Source organism: Vespa mandarinia, chromosome 7 (genome assembly GCF_050613455.1).
Source record: "Vespa mandarinia isolate Hongniang chromosome 7, ASM5061345v1, whole genome shotgun sequence".
NCBI classification, from domain to species: Eukaryota; Metazoa; Arthropoda; class Insecta; order Hymenoptera; family Vespidae; genus Vespa; species Vespa mandarinia.
In genome coordinates, this window is record NC_140816.1 from 4,765,916 (window position 1) to 4,776,630 (window position 10,715).

The 10,715-nt window shown below is 35.2% G+C and overlaps 2 protein-coding genes and 1 long non-coding RNA gene across 4 annotated transcripts in view; 2 read left to right on the top strand and 1 right to left on the bottom strand.

Annotated features, from left to right (window-relative positions):
- Positions 1-10,715, bottom strand: part of LOC118440523 (solute carrier organic anion transporter family member 2A1) — a 120,738-nt gene that overhangs the window by 87,411 nt on the left and 22,612 nt on the right. The window lies entirely within an intron of this gene.
- LOC146872891 (uncharacterized) lies at positions 4,513-5,071 on the top strand. The gene is made up of 3 exons (XR_014982371.1): positions 4,513-4,651; positions 4,714-4,820; positions 4,933-5,071. It is a non-coding gene; the product is annotated as an uncharacterized LOC146872891 (long non-coding RNA).
- LOC118440524 (uncharacterized) lies at positions 5,023-8,254 on the top strand. 2 transcript variants are annotated; one of them, XM_035863685.2, is made up of 6 exons: positions 5,024-5,419; positions 5,575-5,878; positions 5,957-6,185; positions 6,245-6,840; positions 6,928-7,345; positions 7,565-8,254. In XM_035863685.2, the coding sequence occupies exons 1-6, from the start codon at positions 5,234-5,236 to the stop codon at positions 8,187-8,189; spliced, it is 2,358 nt and encodes a 785-aa protein (XP_035719578.1). In that variant the 5' UTR covers positions 5,024-5,233; the 3' UTR covers positions 8,190-8,254. The 2 variants fall into 2 exon arrangements, with proteins under 2 accessions (XP_085514500.1, XP_035719578.1); XM_085658374.1 differs by lacking the exon at positions 5,575-5,878 and having other exon boundaries at positions 5,023-5,419.

The following is a 10,715-nucleotide window of genomic DNA, read 5'->3' on the forward strand; positions in this document are numbered from 1 at the left end:
GGTCTACGGTACTGAGAAAGAAGGGGTAGGAAAGGAGGTATACGGTTGAAAAGGGGGTCGAAGGGTAATTGAAAGTAACTGCTACCACAGAAGCTAACCTAATCCTGTCTATTCTAATCAAGATGAACCTATGGGGATCATCTTCTATATTTCCACTTTCATATCTACATTTTTTTTCTCACGATGACTTTATATCTTATGGATCATCGTTCGTCGACGAATAATTCGGGACAATGAAAAAGAAGATTTTTTTTTTTATTTAAAGAATGAATGAAAAAAAATCTGCTTTAAAGAATATATTAAAAGATTTGTCATTTAATTTTTAATTATACGTCGGTGTATCACAATTTGGAAAAAAAAGGGGAAAATTAAAAGAAAAATAGATCGCGTGTTATTATTAATTTTTCTATGAGATTAAACGATTATTAATGTTAACAGTTCATTAATATATCTTTTTTTTTTATGATCGGTAATGTAATATCAATCGATGAAACAATTTAAAAAAAAAAAAATATGAAAGAATTGCTTCTAAATACCTATAAAGAATAGTCTTGCTAATGTAACGCCTGTAACACTGTTTCACCGTGCGACATTGGAGTCGAACGATCCTCGCGGATGAGCATATTTCACGGCGCTATCTGCAAGCACTCCGTGCGCATCCGAGGTGTTCGTAAAGAGTCGAAAAGATGGCGGTCGTACGGCTTGTGGGCAACGTGCCAATCTTGCTCGATGTTTTTTACGGCCGTGATAAGCGCCACTGTCCTCTTACCCCCACCCTCAGTTCCTACCAAAGAGAAACCTACCACACAACCACAACCAGACGCCAACCCCTCGCGAACGCTGAACACCACTCGAAGAAAACGGTTACGAATGTAATCTTTACCTCTGCTTCGCGCCTTAATGGACGTTTCCTCGTTGACAGCTCGAAGCCCAAGAAACGTCGAGCTCGTTCGTGTGTCTTTGACGTAGGATGCCTTCTCTCGTTTATGGCAGCGAGGAACGAAAAAGTGCGATAAGCTCTCGAGAAGGACGTTTATGTAGACGCAAATACACACATATAAATACCTATATACATATATATATATACATTCGTAGTATCAACTGGAATAATGGCTGCTGCTGCTATCCCCACTCCACTATTTCCACTCCCTCTTGTCTACATCGACATCGAACGAGCACCGCGATTTATACTTTTCCACCTTCTCCCAAGATCAAACTATTTAAACTTGCACCATGCTTATCCTACCTCCATGTTTCCATTTCCTATTAGCTCGATTAACTTTCCTTTCCATGCGACATGTTCTAAACATTTACGAACCCTTAAGTCGCGAATACGTAACATCGCCGAGACCTCGAGCCACGACAAGCTCAAGGAGCTTAAAACTTTTATCTATCTTCGTTGATGAATGTCGATCGACGTTCACTCGAGCCAAAAGCCCTAAAATAAAATTTTGATTCTCGATGATCGCGTTGAAAGAACAGCCTGTCGTTGGACTTAACTGTGAACTCGAATATGAGATTTGATCAAGACACCAAAAAAGAGAGAGAAAGAGAGAGAGAGAGAGAGAGAGAGAGAGAGAGAGAGAGAGAGAGAGAGAGAGATGGATCAGGAAGGGTGTCGTAGACGAGTTGCACACGACGATTAGACAATACGACGGAAACGTGACGAGAACGCTGAGGTTTTGCCAAGCATCGAGATTCTCATCCTCTTCTGGATGCTTTGGGAGTTCCGACAGATGTGCCTGGTATCACCCGGAAAATACGCGTGCGCGCGCGAGCGCAAGCAACGAAGGCGACGCTTTATCCTTACGGGGCGCCTCCGTGTTCCTGATCTTGTTAAGGATGCACTGAACCACGAATAGCCGGTATTCATTCGCGTTTCAACGGGAGACTTACCTGTTTAAGCCATCCCCACAACGTTGGTATTATTAACGTTCAGTCAGCGTTTAGTCGGACTAACTTCGAATATTTCACGTTTTCTCCGAGAAACCTTATATATCGTTGTCTTTAAACAAGAAAATTAGAAATTTTTAATTACAATTTAATAACGACAATTAACGAACATTTACGAACATGTTTAATATAAATTATTAAAATTCGAAAGAAAACAATAGAATCTTTTAACTGCAATTATTGGTATTTCGAATTATTTTTGAAATCGAATTAATAAAGAAAACAATTGAAAATCAAACAGGTACATTAAATTAATTGGATTATTATGTCAATTAATATCCCATATTATTTTGTTTCATTTAGAACACGTTCAAAGCCCATTGTGATACTACCTTAATTCAAGACAAAAGAGTACGCATGAGTAACGAAAAAGCGAAGGAGAGAGTTCATTGAATTTGATTTAGAAACATGCCAGAGCAATTACGAGTACGCATTTCGGAAGACGTTCTCTGTCTCTTTCTCTCTCGCACACAAATACACGCGATCCCTTTTCTAGAAGATATAAAAGGTGACGTAAGGGAAGGGGAGGACATACATAGGGAGCTTGATTTCGGGTTTTGTACGAGACTCCGCGATGGCGTTGAAGCCAACAAAAGATAAGCTGTTATTTATAACCCAACTTAAGGGGGTTGAGAGATCACGGATGATGGCGGTTCCAAGAAGAGAATGAAATTATTTTCGAATCTCGACTAGAGTTTCGAGTAATTCGCACACGAATTCAACATTTTCATTCTTATAAATGATAAAAGAAGAAAGAAAAAGAAAAAAAAAGAAAGAAAAGAAAGAAAACAATAGAAAAATATTGTGCCTGACCTTCGGTTCATTTGGCAGACCAAAAATTAAATCTCAGGAAAATGTCAATAACAACAAAAAAAAAGAAAAAAAAAAAAAAAAAAGAAAAAGAACAGGAATATGAAGAAAAGGGGAAAAAAAGCATGATAAAGATCTTCAATGCTCGTACCTCCCGTTCTTACGAGATTCAGTGATGCATGCTCGAGAAATTTAAGAAGAACCGGAGAAAATATCGAAAGATTCACGTTCGCTGGTAAAAAGGGGTGGGGTTGAGGTGTCCCGAGTAGAAGCTCTGGCAGTGCCGCGCGCGCTTCAGCTGGTGGGGGTAGAGGATGAGGGCTGGATGAGGGTAAGAGGAGTGGGAGGTCGTCGCTGCAGAGAACGTGCATCCCCGTCAAGTTAGGTGTGGTAGTGGTGATGGTGGTGGTGGTGGTGGTGGTGGTGGTCGTGAGCTGGCTCCTCGAACTGATCAATACCTGAAACACCGCGAGGTATCGTCCCGTTATTTCCGGTCTCCCAGCGAGACCGGAAATGAAGGCGTTAAAAATATATACCTAACTTCGTCCTATATACATATATATATATATATATATGTATGTATATATATGTATATATATATATATATATAGAAAGATATATAGAGACCGGTAGCAAGGACCAAGAATTTCTACTTGGCTACGACAGCGAACGAAGACATTATATATCCTTCCTTCGTTGCTAACGTGGCTGGCCTCAATAGTCCTGCACCGATAGAATCAGAAAGAGTAAGAGAATGGGAGGGAGAGAGAGAGAGAGAGAGAGAGAAAGAGAGAAGATGAGAGAATTCTAGGTCTTCTTATTGTGTTAGATGCAATCCTGACGGTATACTAGAAAATATAAAAAAAAAAAAAAAAGAAGAAAATTTCTTCAATCTCAAGAGAAATTCATTTATATACAAAAATATTCCTAGGGATAACCTAAAGAAAAAATTTTTATGAATTCGATAAAATTTCAATTTGTTAGGACTTATTTCTTCGTGAAAGGAATAAAAAAATTTGAGAGGAAAAAAAATAAAATCATTTCCAGCTTAACTCCCACCAAGTTTTGTCGGCATAAACATCAGGAATTTGAGGGCGTGACCAAGAGTCCGGTATAGAAGTCCGGATTTGCGAAATCGTTGCGAAGGGGTTGGTTTAATATCAACAGGTAGAGCAAGCCCGTTCTCGTCCCCACCGGATAAGCTGAGGGTTAAGCGCCGGCGCTAGCTAAACCTCTGGCACCCTCCCTGGAGGGTGTGACCTACTCTTCCCATTGGCCCGAGTGGACGTGTGAAAAAGAGAGAGTTCCTGTAGTCCTGCGCGGATAAGACCTTTTTAAATTTTTTGCCTTTCATAGAGGGTGGAGCCTTTCTCTTGACAATTTTGTTTTTTTTCTTCATATTTTCATTAATGAAACAAATTATCTCATCGTTCAATGTTAAATAACAGAAGGAAACGAAGATTAGACTAAATCTCGATTCGATGAGTTTTAACATAATTTAAAGAAATGAATGAATAAAACTCATTCCTTCTCTTTCGCGATTTTTCTTTCGAGCAAAAAAAAAAAAAAAAAAAAGAAAACGTCGTTGGAAGTTTGTCCTAATCTATGCTACACACACGTTATCGATCTAATCCTCAGAAGTAGCTATTACCTCGGAAAAGGAAAAAAAAAAAAGAAAAAAAAAGAAAAACTGGAAAAAAGAAGAGTATCGAAGTAGATGCTTCTGTCGGATCGACGTAGAAACGAAGAGGTAGGAAAAAGGAGAAGAAAAGGTCGTAATATAGCGACGGTAAAATAGTAGAAGGGGAAAATATCCGCATGGGTCAGCCAAGAGAGGCTTATACCGAAGAACCGAGCAACCTCAATATCGGCTTTCGGAATGCTTCAGGTATTTATCTAATGTCTTATATTTTCCACAGGACTGCATCATTCGAATTTCCATTTTTAAAGGTTTTACAAACGAACCGTTTTCTGTATCAGCAGTGGAGAACCACCGGCAACGAAACGTAGGCACTCCGTTGAAGAAAAGGAAACGATCGAAAGAGTTTTTAGATTTTGTAAGTTAAGTAAATCCTTCTCAATTAGATTTTTAAAGGAAAGGCGAGAAACAGGAAAAGAGAAAAAAGGATGACTTTCATAACGCCCGCTCTTTCTATTTCTTCTTATCAGAGGGAATAATCGTGCCATTACACATTGCCTTGGTTATCTTACGGAGATATCGTAGCAACGTACCTCACTCATTACTTATCAAAGATAAGTCCTCAGTAGTTTTCAGAATTGTTCACAGAACTGTCGGGCCAGGTCAGTCATCGATCGGCTTCAATTTTCACAGAACTTTTGATAAATCTTACAACGGTAAAAAATGTGATATCTTTCGAACGATAGAAAATTATATTTCTATGGTGATAAAAGTTAACGATGGTGTCGATGAAAATTTCATTACTTTTGAACACGTGGCCGTAAGACGAAAATGGAGTTCAGAAAAACGATGAGCCTATTTGTGATTCATTTTCTAGTGATTTACCACCTACAAACTTTACCACTAGCTCACGGTTTTTGCCCCGTTAGATGTTTGTGCTACTTCGGTCGACGCCCAAGAACTGTCATGTGTTCGAAACAGGGCCTGACGAAATTTCCATCGAATGTAACCGACATTGTGAGTTTTCCCTTTAAAATATAATATAATATTAATCACGATGTTAATTCATCCAATGAATTTAATTGTAGTATATAGATATAGTAAATAAAAAATAGTTTCGTTTCGTTTACCACACGACATTATATTAATTTAATCGGCTCGTTATTCCGCAGGTAGAACATTTGGATTTGTCGAATAATCTGTTGACAGAGATCACGGATGATATAGAACGCTTCAAAGATCTACAATATCTAAACTTAGCTAGAAACCAATTACATTCTTTACCAAACGGTATAGGAAACTTGAACAATTTACGTAAATTAGATCTCTCGGAAAATAATATCAACGATATAATCGATATAGCACCTATCAATCGACTACCTTCTTTGATGATCATCTTCTTATCTAAAAATCCTATAACAGAATTAAAAAACTTAAATAATAGTGTCCTCCAAGCGGTAGAAGCGAGTTACTGTGGTACAATATTTAATTACTTGCACTTTTAAACGTTATTTTACATCTGCACGTTTTCTCTAATTTTCTTTTTTTTTTTAGCGATAAAACAGATCGACGATACAACGTTAAAAGGATTGCCAGATTTGATGAGCCTAAGCTTAAGAGGAAATCCATTGAAAACAATTCGAAGGCCATTCAGCAAGAAGTTACGATGGTTAGACATGTCCCATTGTCTTTTGAATTATTTAAGTCCTGATACTTTCGGTGGTTTCTCAGTTCTAGAGGAATTACGTCTGAATAATAATCCTATGCTCGTTTATAGTACAAGGTAAGCATTTAATTCTGAACGAAATGATAAAGTCGTATCATTATTTTTAACATTCCTAGGCATTCTACTCTGCAACACTTGAATTTGAGACAACTGGATGTTTCAAATTGTAATTTGGACAGACCAGGTCTCCATGGTTTGCCATTGTTAACGCATGCGAGATTATCTCGAAATGTAATACGTCTACTTCCAAATCGAATTTTTGCAAGAAACAGACATCTAACTCATCTATTTTTAAATTCAAATGGTATAGAACATTTGAATATAAGTACCTTTGAAGGACTGGTGAAACTTCATCATCTGGATCTATCAGCGAACGCTCTTGAGTTAATCAACTCTTCAATGTTTTTTGACAATATTGAACTTAAATCGCTCAATCTCTCTTATAATAACCTGTATCGATTTCCAAATGTGACGTCGGCTTTGACGTCTTTAGATTTATCTTTCAATTTCATAGAAACTTTGGAAAGGAATTCTTTGAACCGTATGTCCAAAATAAAAAGTTTAAACCTAAGTGATAATTGGCTACAACGTTTACCCAATGGATTACAATCCTCGACTTTGACAATGCTAAATATACGAAGAAATAGACTCATGGAATTAAATAACAGTAGTTTCGTAGAATTACCTGCACTTGAAAGAATCGACGTTTCAGGTAAGTCTACAGAATGATGCAGAGAATTACTCCGAATTATTTAGATTATTTCTACTTATAATAATTATCCAATTATAATGACGCTAGGTAATCGTCTAACTGAAGCGATCGATCCAAGTATTTTTCAAAACAATATCAAATTAAAAACCATTCTACTTGAGGATAATCCATGGCGTTGCGATTGCATGCAATTATACTTAACTTTTCAATATTTGACCAATCCACCTGCAAAAACGTTGTCTTACTCTCTGATCTGTCAGAGTCCAGCAAACGTCTCCGATTACTCTTGGGAGAGTGCCTGCTATAATGTTTGGAACGGACAGCTTGTCTACAGTAATAACAAAATGTGGGGTTTTTTTTTGATATGCGTGTTCGTCCTGATTGTTTTAGTGGGTACAGTCACGTCCATCAAACATTCGATCAAAATGAAGAGACGAGCTATCGTAGAAAGACGTCGTATCGATAGAATGCAGGGCATTGAAAGACTAAGGCTCTTACAACTTAGGTAACTTTCTTCTTTCCTTCCTACTTTAAATCGCGATACTGTTTTACCTACTGAGTTATTTATCCTTTCTTATCGACAGTTGATCATAATTTCCTACTTTAACTACAATTAGTAATATAGAAAACTGTCTTACCTTAGGAGTAAAACTCAAATTAATATTAATTCCTTTTAAAAATGAATTTGTCGAATGATTTTGATCGATGACGATTCAATTGACAGGAATCAAGAGAGACAGGAAACTTCGGAGCAACCACCTGAGCCAAGAATTCATCCTTTAGAATTGATCGGACCTCCAAGTTATGAGGAGGCTGTACAGATGCCAAGACTGACGCACTCATTGGATACATTAAACGAAATTTCTGTAGAGAATATTAGCTTGACTAGATTGGGCTCTGTCGATAATCTACAAAACAAGAGAAAAAGATCGAGAAGATCGAGAAAGAGAATCCAAAGCGAAGACAATTTATTGAGAAGAGAAGAGCGTAGAGTTGAAAGACTAAGAAGAGAAAGAAGTAACTCAGCTGGTAACGTTTCTGAAAACGAACAAGGACTACGAATGACGAATTCCACAAGGTCTAGGTCTTCGTCCACTCGTCGACAAAGAAGGACAAATGCTATAGAAGAACTCGATGAGTCTGGTGGTAGTAGTAAAAGTCGGCCGAGACCGCAAACACCAAGTACTAAAAAGAAAAAACGTAGAACAACGATTAGAGACGGACATTCGACGGACGATGAGGATTCCGACATCCAACAAATCGCTAAGAACAGGTCGATCGTCATTAGAGATCTACGGAGGGAACCAAGAAGTGGATATAGGGAGGCTCAAACTGAATGCGAATCTTAAGACTCAACGAAGTTAAATGTCTATGATGTTGTAATACTTTGTATATTATTTTTATTAAAAACCCTTGAAATTCTCGACTCTGTATTTTCCTTGTTATAGATAAGAAAAAAAGAGATTGCTATGGTTGAAAAAAAAAATTCAATATGATTTCTGGGCTCTGATTTAAAGTAAACCCACAGTTTAAATTCTGAGATTATAGTAGATACGAATCTCGTAGTGATACTTTAAAACTCACATAGCATACCTTAGCATAACATCGAATTACTAGGTTAGCCGTAACGAATAGGTGTACTCGCGGAATCATAGCAATTTGTTAGTAACCTTCCGAGCTGTGTAAAATACTGCACTTCTACGATATGCGCAACTATTAATTTCAAATATAATTATATATCAAGATATTGAAGAGAGAAAGACGAGATAGTAATCAGAATGGCATTCATATAATATCCAAGATGAGATGTAAATTATTAATTTCTTCCACGTTATGATAATATTTCATAGATTAAATTCGTTATTCTTAACAAGATAATTCGATTTACAAATTATATGTTACTTTGATATTATGTAAAACATTTATTATAAATTTTCAATTTTCACTAATCATTCTTCTCTTTTTCTTTTCATCTTATTTTATTTTATTTTTATTTTATTTTTTTTTTTTTTTTATTTTCTTCATTTCCTTTTTATTATAGTCGGCTTATGCTAATCACAAATTAACTAATATTTTTTTTCATATTTATACTATAATTACATCTTATCGTTTTTATATACAAAAAAAAACGTATTCTAACATTCGAAGTTATATATATATATGTGTGTGTGTGTGTGTCTGTGTATGTGTGTGTAAATGTATTTTTCTCAATGTAAACGAGACAGAACCTTTCGTTTCGTTTTATTAAACACATAAAATATAAATAAAATCTTCACATGTATTTATTGGGTCATATACTTTCATATTACTTATCGTCCGAAAGAGTCTAAAAAAGCAAATTATTCCGATGCAATTAACGTGAAGGGATTATAAATCGTTCATATACATTCTTAAATTATTCATCGTTCTTTGTACGACGTTGTTCACAAAAGTAGGCACCGTATTTCTAAAGAATGATTACCTATAAATTTTATATTTACGCAACCATAATACGTTCATAAAATGTATAATGCATAATAATACATAATACATAATAATTATAATTATAATTATAATAATAATAATAATAATAATGATAATAATAATAATAATAATAATAATAATAATAATAATAATAATAATAATAATAATAATAATAATAATAATAATAATCAGCTTATTTGGCTCACATACGTAAATACAAACGATCTTTGATTGATATTATGAAATACTAATGACAAAAACTTACTTATAAACTTCACGTATAGGTAATTAATTCTGACGAACATTCGCAATTCTTAATATTTAATTGAATTAAACTAATCATTAAAATTCGCATAAAGCTCGTACCTTATAAACTCTATCGTAGATCTTTTCTATTAAATTACCTTGTAATATCGACGAATAAATAATTGTAATAGTCGACAGATAGGGGAAAGCGCGTATTGTCCATTAGCAAATAAATTTATACGTAATATTTTCTCTCTCTCTCTCTCTCTCTCTCTCTCTCTTTCTCTCTCTCTCTTTTTCTCTCTCTCTTTCTCTCTTTCTCTCTTTTTTCTCTCTCACTATATTATATATATATATTTATATATATATATAATTATAAATGGTATAAACAATAGAAGCGTGTTATAATGATTTCGATTACGATAGATATGACGCTGTCGGATAATACATACGTTTATCTAACACATCGTATATTTTAAATGTAACGAATTAGTTGTTTAACGAATATCAGTTTTCATCTGAATCTCGAGTGACTGAGCTGAATCGATGGATATACGTAAATATTAAATAGATTATCATATACATCAATCGTATAGCTGTAGCTTTAATTACACAACTTGGTGAAATCTCGATGGACATCGTGATAATTAATCTGGCAATTGATTACGGACGCGCACTCCATGCGTATTCAAGTTTATAATCAATAATAGGCCTTAGTTTATTCGTTAAATTAATCTCAACACACTTAAGAAAAAGGAAAGAGGAAAAATAAAGAAGAATATAACGGTAAGTAAAAATAAAAGAGGAAGAAGAAGTAGAAGAAGAAGAAGAAGAAGAAGAAGAATAGAATTGAAAGGTTGTGTCTTATTGACAATTAAACTTTGACAGGTTAATTATGCATCAATCGACTAGCCATTACAGTTTTGTCCATTCGCACTGATAAGAAAATCAAGAAAATTACTAACTCTAATTTAAGTTCTAATATCTAGATCATCACGTATTTATATCAAATATCAAACGATTTGCCGTTCGTTCGATCGTTCAACGTCAAGAATTACGAATATCTTTCGAAGCGTACGATGTAAAAAAGAAAGAAAGAGAAAAAAAAAGAAAGAAAGAAAAGAAGAAGAAGAAGAAGAAGAAGAAGAATTAAAAAAAAAAAAAAG

Coding starts and splice junctions, on each gene's coding strand:
- LOC118440524 (XM_035863685.2), top strand. CDS start 5,234: ATGGAGTTCAGAAAAACGATGAGCCTATTTGTGATTCATTTTCTAGTG. Junction 5,420..5,574: donor CATCGAATGTAACCGACATT/GTGAGTTTTCCC, acceptor GTTATTCCGCAG/GTAGAACATTTGGATTTGTC. Junction 6,841..6,927: donor TGAAAGAATCGACGTTTCAG/GTAAGTCTACAG, acceptor TAATGACGCTAG/GTAATCGTCTAACTGAAGCG.